The 19,609-nt window shown below is 51.9% G+C and overlaps 3 protein-coding genes and 1 long non-coding RNA gene across 6 annotated transcripts in view; 2 read left to right on the forward strand and 2 right to left on the reverse strand.

The window, feature by feature from the left end:
• Positions 1 to 4,791, forward strand: part of trappc14 (trafficking protein particle complex subunit 14) — a 38,422-nt gene extending 33,631 nt beyond the window's left edge. For all 3 annotated transcript variants that reach the window (XM_069919947.1, XM_069919946.1, XM_069919948.1), the window contains one exon: positions 1,876 to 4,791. In XM_069919947.1, coding sequence (XP_069776048.1) covers positions 1,876 to 2,029 — 154 coding nt within the window. In that variant the 3' untranslated portion in view covers positions 2,030 to 4,791. The remainder of the gene's footprint in view (positions 1 to 1,875) is intronic.
• A 2,750-nt stretch (positions 4,792 to 7,541) lies between these two features.
• Positions 7,542 to 13,144, reverse strand: lamtor4 (late endosomal/lysosomal adaptor, MAPK and MTOR activator 4). The gene is made up of 4 exons (XM_069919949.1): positions 13,036 to 13,144; positions 11,440 to 11,520; positions 9,586 to 9,703; positions 7,542 to 7,944 (listed from the first exon to the last, which is right to left on the reverse strand). The coding sequence occupies exons 1-4, from the start codon at positions 13,099 to 13,101 to the stop codon at positions 7,847 to 7,849; spliced, it is 363 nt and encodes a 120-aa protein (XP_069776050.1). The 5' UTR covers positions 13,102 to 13,144; the 3' UTR covers positions 7,542 to 7,846.
• Positions 13,145 to 13,542: 398 nt separating this feature from the next.
• Positions 13,543 to 19,609, forward strand: part of LOC138754925 (uncharacterized) — a 19,340-nt gene continuing 13,273 nt past the window's right edge. The window contains exon 1 of the long non-coding RNA XR_011351958.1: positions 13,543 to 13,846. This is a non-coding gene — a long non-coding RNA (uncharacterized lncRNA). The remainder of the gene's footprint in view (positions 13,847 to 19,609) is intronic.
• The window catches only part of LOC138754924 (transmembrane protein 272), a 27,493-nt gene continuing 22,045 nt past the window's right edge, over positions 14,162 to 19,609 (reverse strand). The window contains exon 4 of the mRNA XM_069919950.1: positions 14,162 to 15,663. Coding sequence (XP_069776051.1) covers positions 15,455 to 15,663 — 209 coding nt within the window. The 3' untranslated portion in view covers positions 14,162 to 15,454. The remainder of the gene's footprint in view (positions 15,664 to 19,609) is intronic.

Raw genomic sequence — 19,609 nt, forward strand, 5'->3', positions numbered from 1 at the left:
TATTGTTTCATGGTTATGAGGGTCTCAGGCGGTGAGTGGGAGCAGTTCCTATGGTCGTTCAGTGTTCTCGCTGCCCACGGGAAGAGGCTGTTCCTCAGCCTGGTGGTGCTGGCTCTGATCCTCTTGGATCTCTCCCCCGACGGGAGCAGTTGCTGTGTGTGGGGGTGGGGGAATTGCCTCAGGTACCACACGCAACTAACAACTGCCACTCGCGAGTAATCGCAGACAGTTAAAGACAATGAAAGGATGTAACTAGCCGCTATGTTAACCGTGTCGCCCTAAACGAGGATGCTCTTGGGTGGGGGGTGGGTGGGGGGGGGGTGGTGGTGGCTGAACTACAGGGAGAGCTTGAACAGGCTAGGGTTTCATCCCTTGGAGCGCCATCCCTTGGTCAGGTGCAGGCATGGCACCCCAATTAATTCCGAAATGTTTTTACAGTGATTGTCACAACGGGCGAGAGAGTGATTCTGGGCACCCCCAGCCCTTTACCAGCACACACCTTCTAACTGACTCCAGCATCACCCACAGCTTGCAACCCAGAGTGTAGCTAGGTTTCGATCACAGGGGGAAAGTGGGTGAACTGCTCCATGAGATGGAATCGTTGTGTTTGGGGCAGCATGCAGTGCAAACATTTAGATAAGCCACCTTACAAATTAAATAAAAACAGTGCAAGAAAAACGTCAAGATAAGTATCTGTGGTTCATTGATCATTCGGGAATCTAATGGCAGAGGGGAAGAAGCTTTCCTTATGCTGCTGGGTGCTCGTCTTCAGGCTCCTGGACCTTTTCCTCTGATTATAGTAGAGTGAAGAGGGCTTAGCCTGGGGGGTGGGTGTCCTTGAGGGTAGAGTCTGCTTTTTTAAGACACCACCTCTTGCAGATGTCCTCGATGGAGTGAAGCCTGGTGCCTGTGATGTCGAGCTTTGTACCGAAAGCTGTAGGGGCTGGTTCAGGGACGCCCAAAATAAATATGGTGATTAAAGGAGCCCATGGCAAGGTGTGCGTACGTTCAAAGGAGCCGATCGCAGGGTGTGTGCTAACCTGTGGGTGGGCTTGATATGGACAGGACAGGTTAAGAGGGATAAGGAGCCAGGCACAGGCAGATGGGACCAGTGTGGGTGGGACATCGCCCTGTTAGGCGGCTGCTGGGCATGTCACATGACCCTCCATACCACAGCGAATTAGAATGGGGTTGTGGTTGGCTGGAGTCGACGTGAGCCATGACCAACCTCTGGAAGTAATTCTTCCCCCCTCCACCTCCCCACCCCCAACATATGTCACGTTGGAAATGTGGGGAGAGTCAAAACTTGGATTGGTACAAAAATGGTCAGTGGCAAATCCTGATCTCTAAATGGCAGAAATGAGATGAATGGTCATGGTCTTTTTCCCCAGGTAGAGAGTCCAAGTCCATAGAGCATAGATTTGTATGTGTTAAGTTTGCATAAGTCGACCAAACTGAAGAGAAAAGTTTAACACTCTCCTTGTTGTTTTCCTGCTCTGTCTCACATGATAGCAACATTCAAAAATGTATAAAAATGGAGATATAAAATTGGAAAATACTGAGGGGAGGGGGAGAGCTTTAAGAGGGGCAAAGGGAACCTTCTTTGCAGGGTAGTTGCATTGTGGAACGAGCTACCAGAGGAATTAGTGAACTGTAATGCCTACATTTCTCTTAGACAGGCACATGGGGAAGAATGTGGGCCAAACACAGGCAAATGGGTCTAGCATATTTAAGTGCCTTGGTCAGTACTGATGTTGGGCTGAAGGGCCTGTTTCTAGTGCCGTGCAACTCCAGCAGAGGTCCGGCTGGACGACTGGCTCTCACCACGCATCTCGCCCTCATTTTTGTGCCTCGCTTGTTCGTTCTCCCCTACAGGACCGGGAGCGTGATGGAGCGAAGAGCCATCACCCCGCCGGTGGGCTCTCCCATCGGCCGACCTCTCTACCTCCCCTCGGAGAAGACAGTACTGTCAGTGGACAAGATTGCCAAGCGGGAGTGCAAGGTGCTGGTGGTGGAGCCCGTGAAGTAGGGGCTGGAGGGGAGCCAGGTGGACGGAGAGGATCTGTGCGGGAGGGAGGGGTGGTGGTTGGGGAAACTGGGAGAAGTTGGCTAAGTCACAGAGCGATTATTCCTCATCCTGGCAGTCTTTTTAATTTAATTATTGCACAATCTCAACAATGTTGTCTCGATGCTTTGAGCTTCAGGCATGCTCTGCTAGTACTTTATAGAGTCATAGAGCATCTGCCCAACAGACCAAATTGTCGTTGGGGGCAAGACACAAATCCAGTATTACAAAGACGGTGAGCTGATTGCTTTCATGGGTTGAGGGAGCATTGTGCTCCCCTTTACAGTTGCACCTCCCACAGTTAGAGAAAAGATCTGATCAAGTCTCGTTGGCCAGAAGCCAGCTACACCTTTGCCATTTTCCGTCAGGATGGCGCTCCAGCCTACCAGACATTACATTGTGCCAATGTGACAGGAGGTCCAAGATCCAGAAGGTGCCCAGGGGTTTCACAGGCCAGAAACAGCAGGGTGGTTTGCTCCACGCTGTTAGAATGCCAATGACCTGGGGTTCGAATCCAGCCGGTGTCCGTAAGGAGTTTGTACGTTTGTGCCTGTGTGGGTTTCCTCCCACCCTTCGAAACCTACCGAGGGTTGTAGGTCAATTGGGTGTAACTGGGCAGCATGGGCTCGTGGGCCAGAGGGGCCTGTAACCATGCTGTATGCATGGTATGCATAGGCCAACATCAACCATTTGCCTGTGTTCCACCTGGGATCCTCTTCAACCCTTCCTGTCCAAATTCTCTTCTCCATAATCGCTAACACCTCCTACAATACACCCACCACCCTCTGTGCCCCTCGGGTCTCATTTGAAATCTTACCCCCTCCCTCTTTTAAATCTGCACCCTACGCCTTTAGGCTTTCCCCAGGGTCGGGACCCGCTGAGTCCCTCCTGCGTGGCCTAGGATTCCACGGACCTTGGCCAGTTGAGCCTCTTGGTCATGTCGGAGGGGTGGGGGTGCCACTGGAGTTGGGCAATAAATGCCAGTCCCTCTGTTAACTCCCATTTTTAAAAAATGAGGAAACCGGGCAGAAAGAGGCATCTCACCCACCCCACCAGTAAATAAAAAGGACTATGTAAGATTAGGTTTAAAATAAATGGACAGACACTGCTCCAGTGCCAATTCCTGTGCATCACTGTTTAACGTTGATGCTTTTGTCAGACTCCTCATGTTTTCTTGTGCGTGTCCTTTGTCCCAACCCCACTATGAAAGTATTAATGCTCATAAAACATTCCGGCACAGTGATGTGCAGCTTTCTCCACAACAATCTAACTCTCCCCCCCACCCCACCCCTTGATGTTCCAACCTCCACCATCACCCCGGCAATGCATTCCATGTCCTCCGTTTACTGTTGTCTCCCCAGATCCGCCCTATCGAAGCCCCTCATAATCTTGCACTATCTCTCTTCCTTTGTCACTCCAAGACCAAAGCCCTAGTCTCTCCTCCTTCGTTCTCCAATCCAGGCGACATCCTGGTCCATCTCCTCTTGTCCCTCTCTTGAGGCTTTTGAATCTCCCTCCTGCACCAGCCTCCACCACCACTACTGCCAAGACCAAGAGCTTCTGGGATCAGAACTTGATCGTTGGGTCCACAGATTTCCCACTGTGAATTGAACCAGTAATCGGTGGGGGTGTAATTCTGCCAGTGTCGTCCCAGATTTTGCCCCTACCCCGGGACAAGGTGCAGACAGATGTTTGGAGCCTGAGATGGCCCTTGAGAATGTTAAATCAATGTGTGCAATGTCTCCATTCTCGGCCCGTTCCTCTGTTTAAAGTTGACTCCCACCATGTCCTCTCTCTTTTCCACAGTTCCCTACTCCACATAGAAGACTGTGACCATTCATTTTATCCTCCCTAGCCCCCCCCCACCCCCCCCCCCCCCCCCCCCCCGATTTCATAGACCTCATTGTCCCTCAGCCTCCAACATTCCAGGGAGAAGGGATAGGACATTTAACATAGCAGTTACAGTGCCAGCAACTGGGATTCGAATCCAGCACTAGCCATAAGGAGTTTGTACATTCTTTGGGTGTTACAGTTTACTCCCACCGTTCAAAGTGTACCCGAGATGTAGGTCAATTGGGTGTAATCGGGTGGCGTGGGCCGAAAGGGCCTGTTACTGTGCTGGATGTCTTATTTTTAAAAAACGAGTCCCGGCCTCCCTCAGTCCTGGTAAGGGGCCCTCTCCTGCCAAATCCGTTTGACCTTGTGAAAACAGAGCAAACACCTGCAAGAATGGGCAACAGCAGTCTTGCGATGGGCTTGGAGGAGGAAGGGGGGAAGGAAGGGGTGGCATGCATCTCCCCCCTCGAGTTGGCCACACTCCAGAGACCATGCACCACTGCAGGGCAAGTCAAAGTGAATTCTGCAAAGTGAAAAAGAACCCTCCTGTGAAAAATTCCTGATCCCACACATCCAGGAGCATCCAAGCTCTGAGGTCGTGGGAGAAGAGCATCCTTGAATTTTTTTTTAAATGATCGAATTTAATGCAATGCACTTTATTTAAATGTAACTTATTTTGCTTTTATTATGTTGATTTCACAATCAGGAAACTGGAATTGTGTGTTTGAGACTAGGCTGTTGACTATCATGGTTTACCAAGTGTCATGGTAACATCAGACGACTGAGAAATGAGAATTTGTGGCTCCGTTTAAGTGGGTATTGCAGCTCTGTGTTGGTTACTGTATTGTATGGTATGTTATGCTATTAGAAATAAATTTCCCTCATCTATGGTTTTGCTCTCTTACACAGACAGGCAGGCACACCCTGCGACGCCCTCTCGAGTTTTGTAGGATTTATTAATGTGTTTTATTAACGGGTGTCAGTGCAAGTCCAGCACTTACTGACTGGGCTGGGTCACCCTTGAGAAGATGGGACCTGTGTAGGGAAAGGACTCCACAATTCCGCAGCACCAAGGCAGTGACCCCACCCACAACCCCAAGAGCCATGTTACCAGCAGAAACTGTTCGGGGAGGGACTCTGCCTGTTCACGTTCATCACCATACGACCCAACAAAACAGCGTTCCCCAGTCCTTGGTGCAAAACGCAAGCACGCATTCAGACATAACACACAGACACAAGATATACATTTCAAAAACGAACGGGGTTGTAGGTTAATTTGGGTGTAATTTGGCAGCACAGTCACAAAGTTCAATGGCCAGAATTTGTTTCTTCTGTGCAGTAAAGAAAAGTAACTAAACATTGTTTAGAGAGGATTAAGGAATGAGCTGCCATCTCGTGTGTGTTCAGAATGAATTGGATGGATACCTGGATGGGAGAGGCCTGGAAGGTTATGGAATGGGAGTAGGTCAATGGGACTAGGGAGATGATGGTCGGCACAGGCTAGAGGGGCTGAATGGCCTTTTTTCTGTGTGGTTATAGGGTTAGAGTCTCGGAGGGTCAGTGTGAGCAGTTTCTTTGGTCGTTCAGCGTTCTCACTGCCGGTGGGAAGAAGCCATTCCTCACCCTGGTGGTGCTGGCTCTGATCCTCCTGGATCTCCTCCCCGACGAGAGCAGCTGAAAGATGCTATGTGCAGGAGGAGTGGAAAGGGTCCTTGATGATTTTGCACGCCCTCTTCAGACAACGATCCCGGTAGATCATGTGAAGAGAGACTCCAGTGATCCTCTTTGCCCTCTTATGGTCCTATGGATTGAACCTCCGATCCATTTCTCTGCAGTGGTGATGCAGGTCCAGGACACTCTTGATAAGAGTTCCTGTAGCGGATTGACATTTCTGTGGCCGGTAGCCTTGCTCATTTCAATCTTCTCACCAAGTGCAGCCACTGTTGTGCCTTCCTGACAAGTGAGGAGGTGTATGTTCACAATAGGTCACCAGTTAAGTGAACGAGGAACTTTACACTCCCCACTATGTGTGTGTGCATGGAGCTGCATGGAGTTCCTTTAAATATATAGAAGCGCTGAAGGAACTCAGCTGGTGTCACAGCGTCCATAGCAGATGAAGATAAATAACCAACGTTTCAGGCCTGAGCCCTTCAAGGTGTGAGTAAAAAGCAGGCAGGCACTTGAATTAAAAGGCCGGGGAGGGGCACAGACTGACAGCTTCGAGCTTGAGCGCATAGGGAGTCTGGGGGGGGGAGCCGTGAGAGGCTCTCACCACACTCCCTTCGAAGAGCGAAGAACTTTGAGATTTCACAGTGGAGCAACCCTTCCCACACAGCATCCAGTATCTTTGACCCACTACCATCAGGAGGGAGGGACAAGTGCATCCAAATCAGGTCCACCAGGCTGGGGGAATGGCTGCTGTGAGTGATGAACGGTATCCTGTAAGTGAGTAAATCGTCCCAATATAGAAACATGAGAGGGAGCTTCTTCACTCAGAGAGGGGTGGCTGAATGGAATTACCTTCCGGAAGAGGTGGTTGCAGCAGGGTCAATTCTGTCATTTAAGAGGACATTGGATGAGTACACGAATGTGAGGGGGTTGGAGGATTATGGGCAGGGAGCAGGTTGGTGGAACTAGTGGAGTTCACTTAAATCAGGGCAGGCTAGAAGAGCCGAGATACTGTAATTATATGGTTTTGTATACATATTTCATATATGTAGATTATTGACGTGACCTCTATGTTTATGTACTGTGAGAGTGTTTTTATGCATGCACTGTGGTCTGGAAGGATGCTGTTTCGTCAAATGCTATATGTAGTCAGATGCTAACTCAACCAAAGGTTACAAGAGGATATGGACAGGATGCGGAGTTGGGCAGAAAAGTGGCAGATGGATTTCAATCCGGCTAAATGTGAGCTGTTGCAATTTAGAAAGAAACCAGAAGCCTGAGTACAGGGTTAATGGAGTGTGGATGATCAGTGGAGCCTTGGAGTCCAAATCCATACATCCCTCAAGGGATAAGATAGTGAATAAGGCCTGTGGGATGCTGGGATTCATTAATAGGGGGATTGAATTCAGGAGAGCGGTCATGTTACAACTCTACAAATCTCTAGTGAGACCACACTTCGAGTATTGTGTTCAGTTCTGGTCACCTCATTACAGGAAGGATATGAAGAGGGTGCAGAGGAGATTCACCAGGATGCTGCCTGGATTGGGAAACAGGAAATCCTAACCCCAAGGTTAGCAGAGCTGGGACTTTTCTCTTTGGAGCGTGAAAGAATGAGAGGAGACTTTATAGAGGTCTACAAGATTATGAGATGCATAGGCAGGGTGGGCAGACGGTACCTGTTTCCCAGGGCAGAAATAGCAACCACCAGAGGGCGTGTGTAGGAAACGAAGGAAGTTCGGAATTTTGTACACAGAGTTGTGGGTGTCTGGAATGCCTTGCTGGGGATGGTGGTGGAGGCTGAAACATTGAGGGTATTTAAGAGATTCTTAGACACATGGATGAAAGAAAAATAGAGGGTTATGGGGTAGGGGGGGGTTATTATTTTTTTTATATAGAAATATATGTGTCAGCACAACAAGGGTCTGTATTGTTCTATGTCCTCGCCAGCAATGGAGAATAAGACAGCGCGATCGATTGTGCACATCGAGAGGTTTATTTTAACCTTGCAAGCAAACAGGAACAACATTCCACGAGCCTCTCCCCCCTTCCAAGCCCCTGCTCAGAAGTGTAGACGCACCATTTTCCACAAAATAGAAACCGGGAGAGTATAATAGTCCAAGGATTTTGTTTTACACCAAAGGGAAGGTGATTGTCGAGCGAGCCAGAGGAGTTGTTGCTTGATCCGCGGAGAGGGAGGCGGTGGTAATGAAGACGGAGGGTGTCCTGTGGGAGGGGCGGTTGGTGTCCGACAGGGAGCAGCCTGCTCCAGTGATCGGTTCACACTTCAACTGCCTCGTGTGGGTTGTTATGCCTCTTGACAACGAACACCTTCTGCCCGGAGATGGTGGCCATGTAGGTGTGCTCTCCGAACACCACTGCAAGAGATGAAACCGCCCCCCCCCCACCCACCAAATTAATTCTTGGAAACAGCGACTCAAGGGGAAGGGAGAACGCAGGAACAACGTCTGCATCTAACCAAGTCGCCCCAGCGTGTGACCCCCCCCCCATCCTTTTCACTTCTATAAAGCCACTTTTCATTGAGTCTGCTTCCAACACGACCCCGATCAGCCCGTTCCAGGCACCCACCATCCTGTGCATGAAACACGCTTGCTCCAGACACCTCCCTTACGCTTCCCCATCTTTTTATTCAGCCACCTGCCTGATTTTTGCTCACGCCTTGACGAAGGGCCTTGTATCTTTGCCTCAGCTGCAGGTCCTGCTGAGTTTCTTCAGCACTTTTGTATATTTACAACAATCACAACATTTGCAGGCTTCTGTGTTTCTCGCCTTTACCCTTTCCTCACCTTGAACTCAAGGCTGTGACATTTTTTAAAAGGTTTTGTCCACCCAGTCAATCCTTCTCATTTAATAAATTCGTCTCCGATGCTCCTGAGAAAACAACACTTTTGGCCGGGGGGGGTGGGGTTGTGTGGTGTAGCAGCTTGCCCACGCAGCAGGCAAACTGGCTCACCGCGGCAGATCTGACTGTGAGAGCTCCAGGTGTGGCACAAGCCCATAGCCTGGTGGCTGACGTCAGAAAGGTCCCGGGGAGTCCCAGGCATCATCAGGTTCTGAGGGATTTAAGCACGTGCGAGAGTTCTATTAAAGTCAGTTGGTTCAGCTCGCTGTGGGATCAGTGTGAGGCACTGTTAGGAGAGAGTGGGATCAGCATTGGACCGATGCTAAGCTGTCGGGAAAGAGTGGGGCAGAAAGATCAGTGTGTGGGACCAACATGGGACTGTGGGGAGAGCGGGGCAGTGGGATCAGTGCGGGGACTGAAACAGGGCTGTTGGGAGATGCTGAATATCATAGCCTAGCCAAAATTCAAAGTACAGTACGGATTCAAACCACCGTTACTGAAGTTGAGGGCTACCTGTACTCATTACCCTACCCAATGAAGCCAAGCAGACCATATTCTGTCTTTGGCAGCACAGTTGGCGCGATGCTATCACAGCGCCAGTGACCTGGGTTCCAATCTGATTCTTAAGGAGTACATTCTCCTCGTTTCTGTATGGGTTTCCTCCCACCCGCCAAAATGTAGAGGGTTGTAGGTTCACTTGGGATAGTATGTTTCAGTGGTTGGAATTGGTTGTAAACAAAATCTAAACATCTGTGGTGTTGAGTCCTGCCATTTAACCGTGTATATTCATCTCACATTTGACCTCCCGATACATGTCCGGATTAAACTCCATCGGCCATTTCTCTGCCTATATTTATAACTGTCCTGCATCCTTTTGTATGATAGCCCACAACTCCACTGATCTTTGGTGTCATTGCAAACGTTCTCTTCTTCCCACCTATGTTTTAATCCTCGTCATTCGTACGGCCCCAGCACCCAATTCCTGGGGAATGCCATTGGTCACGGCCCTCCAGCCAGAACGATCCCCTCCCCCACTCTTCCACCACTCCCATGGGCCAGCCGATTCCGAACTCGGTCAGTTCACCGTGAGCGTTGTGCACCTTGCGGAGGGGCCCACCGCGAGTGGGGGGAGGGGGGTGGGTTCTGCTCCACTCACCCGATAGTCTCTTAAAGGAGGGGTCGGTGCTGCCGTTCATGCAAAGCTTGACAGCGGTCTGCATCATCCGCATGAGGACACCAGCAGTGTGCTCGTCGTTCTCCAGTTCACCTGCTGACTGCACAGAGGAGCAGGTCAAGTCGCGGCGCTGAGGACTGGTACCCATGCACCCAGAAACCCACCGCATGCAGACTTGGACTGGAATTACCAGCCTGGTTTCAGCACCATGCATGCCGAGCCTACACTCATCCCAACTGCCCGCATTTGGGCTGACTCATTCTACAGCGAGTCAATTGGTTACAGCGAATAAGGTGAGGACAGGATTGCTGCAGGGGTATGTCATCCAGTCAATAGGTTATGAAGAATAAGGTTGAGGACAGGATTGCTGCAGGGGTGTGTCATCCAGTCAATGGGTTAGGGGGAACAAGGTGAGGACAGGATTGCTTTAGGAATATGTTGACCAATTAAATGGATTACAGGGAACAAGGGAAGGGCAGGGTTGCTGCAGACAAATATCATCTAATTAATGCGTTAAGCAGGAGTCGGCCATCTGGCCCATTGAGCCTGCTTTGCCATTCAATGTGATCATGGCTGATCTGATGATTGGCTCATCTCCACCGACCTGCCTTTTCCCCATATCCCTTAATTCCCTTACTATGTAAAAATCTATCCAACCTTATCTTAAATATTTTTACTGAGGTCGCCTCCACTGCTTCAATGGGCAGCGAATTCCACAGATTCACCAGCCTCTGGGAAAATCAGTTTCTCCTCATCTCTGTCCTAAACCTACTCCCCCAGATCTTGAGGCGGTGTCCCCTGGTTCTGGTCTCCTCCACCAATGGAAACAACTTACCTACCTCAATCATGTCTATGCCTTTCATAATTTTAAATATTTCTATAAAGGCCCCTTCTCATTCTTCTAAATTCCAGCCAGTGCAGTCCCAGACGACTCAATCTCTCCTCATAAGCTAAACCCCCTCATCTCTGGAATAAAGCCTGGTGACCCTCCTCTGCACCACCTCCAAAGCAAGTCCATCCTCAAATAAGACCAGAACTTCACGCAGTTCTCCAGGTGCGGCCTCACCAGGACCGTGTACAGTCACAGCAGAACCTTCCTGCTCCCTCGCACGTCCAATCCCTCCAGCGATGAAGGCCAACGTTCCATTGGCCTTCTTGACAGCCGGCTGCACCTGCAAACCTGTGATTCATGTACGAGCACTTACAAGTCCTTCAGCAAGGCCACGTGCTGCAATTGCTTGCCATTTAAATAATAATCTGATCTTCCATTTTTCTTTCCAAACCAGGTAACCTCATATTTACCAATACTGTACTCCATCTACCAGACCCACTCACTTAACCTATCTATATCTCTCTACAGCCTCTCCATCAATGAGGATGGGGTTCCCGCAGAAACATGAATTCAACTCAATGGGTTATGGGGAATAAGATGAGGACAGGGGGTATGTTATCTAATCAATGAATTGGTGAATAAAGAGAGGACAGGGTTGCTGTTGGGAGTTTTCATCCAGTCAAACTGGTTATATTTAGAGATTCACTGGAACCCTGACAACGAGTGTCCGTGGGGAGAGACCGTCAGTCAACGTTTCGGGTCAGGACATTTACTGAGAGTACAGATGGAAAGGGAGGTGGAAAATATATCAAGGGGAAATGGTGTTAGGGTTCTGGGCAAAGGTAGGAGAGGTGGCTAGAAGGTGGCAGGAGCTATGGCTTGGATCCACAGACAGGTGCTCAGCCAATCAAACCACGACAGGAGGCTGGCAAAGGGCCAGAAGTGGAAGGGGGGCAGAGCTGGAATCCCAGATCAGCCCAGGGAGACAATCACGTCAGACTTACAGACAACACTCCATCTTCACTGATGACCAGGTAGCCCAGCTGATCAGGAATCCTCTCCAGCCCTTGAGTTAAAGCGGTAGTCTGGATGTGAACATAAAGTTTGCAGAAGTTCAGTACATCATCAGAAACCTTGGTAAACCCCCCCTACAGATGTGTGGTGGATAGTGCTGCATCAGGGTCTGATATGGGGGCACCAACACCCCTGAGTGTAAAGCCCTGCAAAAGGTAGAGGACACAGCCCAGGACATTGCAGGCAAAATCCTCCCCACGATCGAAAACATCTCAGGGGAACACTGCCATCAGAGAGCAGCAGCGATCATCAAGGATCCACACCTCCCAGCACATGCTCTGTTCTCACTGCTGCATCAGGAAAGAGGTGTAGGTGCCACAAGACCCACACCACCAGGTTCAATACTCTTCAGGATTCAAAGATTCATTCAAGGTCTCATACTCATGTAATTGCCAAGATTTTTGGACCAATTTTTTGGGTCAAATTTGAGGGGTGTCAACGTTCACACAGGATGAACTTTTGACCATAGTCAGATGTTCAAGCTGTCGGGAACTTGGATGGCCAGGTAAGACTGCATTCGAGAATTCTTGAGCTCCCGTGGGTAGGTGGCCGAGGCAAGGATCCAGAGTGTGTTGGGAATTTGAATGGATGGGGTCCGAGGCAAGGATCCATGATCGAGGTGTTGGGTGGGCATACATGGCATCAGGAGTTCAGATAGGCGGGCGGCCAAGGCTAGGGTCCGCGATTGGAGCTCGGATGGGCAGACAGTCGGGTCAAGGATCTGCAGTTGGGGCACCAGTTCGGATGGGCAGGCAGGTGGGCGGGCTGGTCAAGGATCTACGGTCAGGGCACCGGGATCTCGGATGGGTGGGCAGACTTGGCCAAAAATATGATGGGGGGGAGTTGACTTTTACACGGGATCAGTTAAGACGCGAGTCTATTACAGTGGACTTGTTTTTAATTACTGTGTATTTATAACAAAAATGCAGTTTGTTGACAGTTCCTGATGAGTACAGTTACCAGTGTAGAAAGTACAAAGCCCAGCCCATGGTAAAATAAATCTCAGGGTTGCATGCAATGCTGACAATTTTGTACTAGCGTGTGTGAGAGTTGGGCTGTGGGTTGCTAAAATGCAAAGGACAATTGGGCCATCCAGACCATCTCTGAGGGATATTCCTGTTCATGGTGTCCCAGGTGAGCGCTCTGTCGGATCTTCCTATGCATATTGCCCCAGATTGACTTCCTGTGGGATCGTGCTGTGCGTGGTGCCCCGTTGGTTCTCTGTGGGTTCTTCCTGTACGTCTTGATCCTAATGAGGTCCCTCTCTATCGGATTTTGCTGTGCATCTAGTATCTTATGAGGCCCTTTTGTGGGATCTTCCTGTGCATCGAAGTCATATTGAGGTCACGTGGTGCCCCAGGCACACTCTGTGGGATCTTCCTGTGCACCTTGGTCCAAATGAGGTCTCTGTGGGATCTTGCTGTGCATGATGCCCCGGACGGGGTCACCCCGCGAACACCCCGCGCCCGATTCCCCGGTCTCTGTCTCCGGAGCCCGATCCCCGTCGCCCTCTCCTCCCCTCTCACCATCGCCGCCACCGCTTCCTTCCTCCCAGAGTCCTCCGACTGCGCCTGCGCCACTGTCCAAATCATCTGACCCCCAGCGTGCTCCTCTCCCGTTGATTCGCTGCCGTGTGTACCAGTCCCGCACTATCATTGGTGACTATCACGTCTATTTTATCTATTCCTATGCCGCCCCTGGGCCCGTCGGATTCGCTGAGACCGATTCCGCCTCTCGACGTCCATTGGTGGGTAACCTCGTCGCTTGACATTCTAATCTTCTGAACGCATTGACCATTGGGTCTTTTCCACTTCATCCCACCCCAATGGCACAATTTAATTCGCTGCCAGGTTCGACATATCGGAATTCTGATTGGTTTATTGGGACGTCAATCCCTGCCGGCCGTTTTCATAGGCCCACGCAGACATCGATCATTCCTTCCAGTTCTCTTGGCTGAGCTCTGAATTTCTATTCGCTCTTCAGACGTCAATTACTCCGCTATGTGCCCGCCCCCATTCGCGTTGATTGACAGGTGCAACAAAAAATGTAGAATGCATCTTTATGACTCATTTTTAATTCTGATTTATTGTCAGAACAGCCCTGAGATTCTTCTTTCCTGCAGTCCATCAAAATTCAAAACTATTAATGAAACTGAGACAGTAATTCAAGTCCTTGAGCTGGGTATCGCTTTACCCTTCCCATTTCTTTGCTGACCTCAGTGCCCGCGGCCTCCTGCACTGGCAGACGGGGGATGTCCCAGCTGACAGCCAGCCACCCTAACTTGACAACGCAAGGGACAGGAGCCGGAGTGCTCTCAGATGCGCATCAGAACGGCAAGTCAAAGGGTCGCTTTATCTTCTTCAGGGGCATTTCTTAGCGGAGAATCCATCAGAAGAAGCCCAAAGGGATATAATCAATTCTCACCTCTCCCCTTATCACATCCAATTAACACCCTTTAGTTGGTGGGACCTGTTCCGAAGTGGACGGTTTGCACCTGGATGGGGACCGGTATCCTTGCAGGTAGGTTTAATGCTGCTCCGGGCTTGGGGGGCTTAAACTAGATTGGCAGGGGGAGGGGGGCAGAGTGATAGAGCAGGTCATGAGGTAGAGGATGGTCAGTGTCAGAAACACAAATTCTCACAAATGAGTCTCTTTAAGATCGGTGACACAACAAGCTTTATTCTCAAGTCTGCAGAGTTGGACTCAACCGGCTTCTTGCCAAGTCGAGCCCTGATACATACAGTGCATTGTTTTTTATACAATTTGCTTGTCCTTCGGCATCTCCACTACACTGCTTTAATTGGTTAGTTTTTGTAGAATCATCCTGATTACTGTTAGTCACGCACACCACGATCATTCATGACCTCTGCTCACACCAAATTCTGTTTTTCACTCTTTATCAATCTTTGGCTCCTGCATGTCTCTCTGTAGTTAAATTTGTTGCAAGTCTGTTGTAACATTTTCCAGCTAAACTCTAGTGGTTAGCCCCCTTTTATGACTAATCATCACATTTTAACTTAAACCCTTTTTAACCCAAATTCTCTATCTATAACAATCAGGGTCACGCAAGGACGGCACGGAAAGAGTTGAGGGGGGGGAAGTTTAGATGTGAGATGAAGGGGGCGGATTTCTTCACTCAGAGTAGTGGGGGGGGGCTGCGTGGAATGAGCTTCCGGGAGAAGTAGTGGCAGCAGGGTCCATGTTGCCATTGAAGGAAAAATTGGATAGGTGTGTGGATGGGAGGGTGATGGGCAGGTCGGCGGGACTAGAGGGTTAGGGTTCCGGCTTGGTTCGGTGCCGACTAGAAGGGCCCGTTTCCGTGCTTTAATTGGTTTCTCCGACCCAGAAATGTTCATGGCGAACCCTTTGCCTGCAACCTGGGTTCCAACCCCACGCCAACTGTCAGGAGTTTGTACTCTCTCCCCGTGCCTGCGCGGGTCCCCCCCCCCCAATCCAGGGTGGCTCCGGTTTCCTCCCACCCTTCAAAACCATACCGAGGCTTGTAGCTCAGCGTTGGCTGAATGGCCTGTTACCGAGCTCTCAAATCCAAACGTTTCGCCCACTAGAAATAAACCCAACGCCACCCAGATTCCCCAGAATGAGGTGAGTAATGGTAGTTAAACCACACTAGCAAAGGTCTAATAGCAATCGCTTCTTTTTAATTAGATTAGACACCAAGGCCTCACAACTGAAGTTAAATTGATCCCAGTAACTCCAAATCATTTTTCCAAACAAAAAAAAAGCCAAATCACTCAGCGTTGACGGACGGTGCAGAGATTTGTAAAAGTGTCCAAATGCAGCCAAATGACCCTGAGTCCAAGACACTGGTGAGTAGAGGGTGGACAAACGGCCCAAGGTGGGAAGTGAAGGGTGGGGGGGGATTCTTTGGTCTGGAGAGTAGAGGGTGGACAAACGGCCCAAGGTGGGAAGTGGGTGGTGGAATTCTTAGGTCTGTTGTTGCGTTAAGAGGATGCTTCCACTCAAAATGCAGGCACAGATTAGTGCACAGGCCCCAAAGGCCAGAGTTATCCCGAGGATGATGTAAACGACGGTGATAAGCCAGAAAGCAAAGAGGTACAGGGTCTTATCGCAGTAGTCAGCCGACAATTTGTCGATGTAATTGGGCTCGTAAATTCTGTAAATCCAAACGCTACCTGGAAAGGTGGGGGGAGGGGGTGGGGAACAAGACGGAACAGTGGATTATTAGTTCTTATTAGAAGAGCAACCACTTTGGCCTGCTGTTCAATTTCCCTTCCACTGAGGATCTTCCCCAACCAGAGTTAAACAAGAGAGAGGGGCCAGGAGCCTGCCCGCCCACCTTTACCTCGACCAAGGGGAGGCCCTGGTCACGGCCCATGGACCTAGCGAGTTTTTCCAGCGCTTGTCAGCACTGCTCATCTCCAGGAGCCGCTCGGCATTAACTGGGGGAGGGGGGGGTGTCGATGTGGCGAGGTCGTTGTTGCCCGTGGGAGAGGGGTCTGAGACGAGAGGGCACAGGCAGCAAATGTCCTTCAGCCCAAGGGAATTTGCGGCCACGGGTAGCTGCGGTCATTGGGATGATTTCAGGCAGAGATCGGCAGGCATTAGTGCAGGGCCGCTCCCCCAATTTACGGGTGGGATGGGGAGTGGGGGTGGGGAGTGGAGTAGGGCGCAGAATTGAAACAGCTGGCCCATCAGGGACAAACTCAGAGATCCCTGTAGGTCAGGAGGGTCGTTAATCGATGGCCTTTTTGACCTGGGGGTCATGGGGTGGAGAACTAGAAGAGCAACGATTAAAATGAGAGGGGAAAGATTAAAGAGAGGGAGACACATGGTGGGTGGATGGAGCCAGCAACCAGAGCTGGTAGATGCAGGGCGCTATATTACATTCAATAGCCATGGTGAAGGTTACATGGGTAGGAAATCTATTTAAACATACAGTATGGAGACAGGCCATTTCAGCCCACCAGCCTGTGCCCCCCCAAATGACCAACAACCTCCCCCCAACCTCCGGTATATTTTGAAGGGTGGGAGAAAACTGGAGCCCCCGGAGAAAACCCACACAGACGCGAGGATATTGTACAAAATCCTTAATTTGAACCCTGATCACTGGTGCTGTAACCGCTACGCCAACCAGGCCAAGGGTGTAACCAAATCAGGCCAATTGGGCCTAGCTTAAGTAGACAATTCGGTTGGCTGGGTCAGGTCGAGCTGAAGGGCCTGATTTCCTCACTAAAACTCTGATGAGGGCCAACTTCATCTCCCCACCACCACCACCCACTGATCTATGACTACAAGGAAGAAGGTCACGATCTCGCTCGAAAGGTACAGAGGGTCTTGGGGGTGCCCCAAACAGCAGGTAGAACGCGTCCCCCAGACAAGTGAAGGTTACAGACTATGCAACAACCTCCTGACCTCAACTTATGGTGCTCAGCGCGGACAAGACAAATGAGATGATTGTGGACTTCAGGAGGACCAGGGAATGACACCCTCCACTACACGTCAACAACTCTGTAGTGGAGAGAACCAAGTTCCTTGGAGTTCACTGGTCTAGTGACCTATCGTGGACATTCCACATATCCACACTTATCAGGAAGGGGTGACAGCAACCGCACTTCCAGAGAAGACTGAGGCGGGCAAGGCGACCTTCTACAAGAGCTCTATCCACAGCAACCTCGCCGGTGGCCTCACAGTGTGGGATACAGTTGCGGCAAAGAGAGAGGAGGGAGGAGACAGGGGGGAGGGGGAGAGAGAGGGAGGGGAGAGAGGGGAGAGAGGGGGGAGACAGAGAGAGAGGGGGAGACAGAGAGGGGGGTAAGAAACAGAGAGAGGGGGGAAGAGACACAGAGAGAGGGGGGAAGAGACACAGAGAGAGGGGGGTAGAGATACAGAGAGAGAGGGGGAAAGACAGAGAGGGGGGAGACAGAGAGAGGGAGGGGGAGACAGAGAGAGGGAGGGGGAGACAGAGAGAGGGAGGGGGAGACAGAGGGAGGGAGGGGGAGACAGAGGGAGGGAGGGGGAGACAGAGGGAGGGAGGGGGAGACAGAGGGAGGGAGGGGGGAGACAGAGAGGGCGAGGGGGGAGACAGAGCGCGAGAGAGGGGGGAGACAGAGGGGGGAGACAGAAAGAGAGAGTGGGGAGACAGAGAGGGGGGAAGAGAGAGAGAGGGGGGAGACAGAGAGACGGGGGGATACAGAGAGAGAGAGGGCAGACAGAGAGAGAGTGGGGACACAGAGAGGGGAGACAGAGAGATAAAGGGGGGAGACATAGAGAAAGGGAGGGGAGACAGAGATGGGTCTAAGAAACAGAGAGAGGGGGAAGAGACAGAGAGAGAGGGAGAGAGAAAGAGTGGGGGAGGGTTGAGACAGAGGAAGGGAGGGGGAGAAAAAGGGAGGGAGGGGGGAGACAGAGTGAGGGAGGGGGGAGACAGAGGGAGAGAGGGGGAGACAGAGGGAGAGAGGGGGAGACAGAGGGAGAGAGGGGGAGACAGAGAGGGGGAGACAGAGGGAGGGGGGAGACAGAGAAGAGGGGGAGACAGAGAGAGAGGGGGGAGACAGAGAGAGAGGGGGGAGACAGAGAGAGAGGGGGGAGAGAGAGAGAGAGGGGGGAGAGAGAGGGGGGAGAGAGAGAGGGGGGAGACAGAGAGTGGGGTCGAGACAGAGAGAGGGGGAGACAGAGAGAGGGGGAGACAGAGAGAGGGGGGAGACAGAGAGGGTGGGGAGTCAGAGAGAGAAAGAGAGAGGGGAGACAGAAAGGGAGGGAGGAGAGAGAGGGGGGGAGACAGAGAGAGGAGGGAGACGGAGAGAGGGAGAGAGAGGTGGGGAAACAGAGAGAGGGGGTGAAGAGTGAGGGAAGAGAGAGGGGTTGAGACAGAGAGACGGGGGAGACAGAGAGAGAGAGAGGGGAGACAGAGAGAGAGAGAGGGGAGACAGAGAGAGAGAGAGAGGGAGACAGAGAGTGGGGAGACAGAGAGAGAGGGGGGAGAGACAGAAACAGGGGGGAGACAGAGAGGAGGGAGAGACAGAGGGGAGAGAGACAGAGAGAGAGAGGGAGGGGGTAGACAGAGAGAGGGGGAGACAGAGAGGGGGGAGAGCCAGAGATTGAGGGAGGGGGTAGACAGAGAGAGGGGGAGACAGAGAGAGGGATGGGGGAGACAGAGAGAGAGGGGGGAGACAGAGGGAGAGAAGGGAGACAGAGGGAGAGAAGGGAGACAGAGAGAGAGGGGGGTTGGACAGAGAGAGAGAGGGAAGGGGAGACAGAGAGAGGGAGGGGTGGAGACAGAGAGGGGGGAGACAGAGAGGGGGGAGACAGAGAGGGGGGAGACAGAGAGGGGGGAGACAGAGAGGGGGGAGACAGAGAGGGGGGAGACAGAGAGGGGGGAGACAGAGAGGGGGGAGACAGAGAGGGGGTGGGGGAGACATTGAGGGGGAGGGGGGACAGAGAGAGGGAGGGGAGACAGAGGGAGGGAGGGCGAGACAGAGGGAGGGAGGGCGAGACAGAGGGAGGGAGGGCGAGACAGAGGGAGGGAGGGCGAGACAGAGGGAGGGAGGGCGAGACAGAGGGAGGGAGGGCGAGACAGAGGGAGGGAGGGCGAGACAGAGGGAGGGAGGGCGAGACAGAGGGAGGGAGGGCGAGACAGAGGGAGGGAGGGCGAGACAGAGGGAGGGAGGGCGAGACAGAGGGAGGGAGGGCGAGACAGAGGGAGGGAGGGCGAGACAGAGGGAGGGAGGGCGAGACAGAGGGAGGGAGGGCGAGACAGAGGGAGGGAGGGCGAGACAGAGGGAGGGAGGGCGAGACAGAGGGAGGGAGGGCGAGACAGAGGGAGGGAGGGCGAGACAGAGGGAGGGAGGGCGAGACAGAGGGAGGGAGGGCGAGACAGAGGGAGGGAGGGCGAGACAGAGGGAGGGAGGGCGAGACAGAGGGAGGGAGGGCGAGACAGAGGGAGGGGGGGACACAGAGAGGGCGAGGGGGGAGACAGAGAGTGAGAGAGGGGGGGGGACAGAGAGAGGGGGAGACAGAGAGAGAGAGAAGGGGGAGACAGAGAGGGGGGAGACAGAGAGAGAGAGAGAGAGGGGGGAGACAGAGAAGGGAGATACAGAAAGAGAGGGAGGGGGAGACAGG

Source organism: Narcine bancroftii, chromosome 2, assembly GCF_036971445.1.
Source record: "Narcine bancroftii isolate sNarBan1 chromosome 2, sNarBan1.hap1, whole genome shotgun sequence".
Lineage (NCBI taxonomy): Eukaryota > Metazoa > Chordata > Chondrichthyes > Torpediniformes > Narcinidae > Narcine > Narcine bancroftii.

Coding starts and splice junctions, on each gene's coding strand:
- lamtor4 (XM_069919949.1), bottom strand. CDS start 13,101: ATGATTTGGACAGTGGCGCAGGCGCAGTCGGAGGACTCTGGGAGGAAG. Junction 9,704..11,439: donor GTGAAGATGGAGTGTTGTCT/GTAAGTCTGACG, acceptor TCCTCTGTGCAG/TCAGCAGGTGAACTGGAGAA. Junction 7,945..9,585: donor CTCCTTTAAGAGACTATCGG/GTGAGTGGAGCA, acceptor CATCTCTTGCAG/TGGTGTTCGGAGAGCACACC.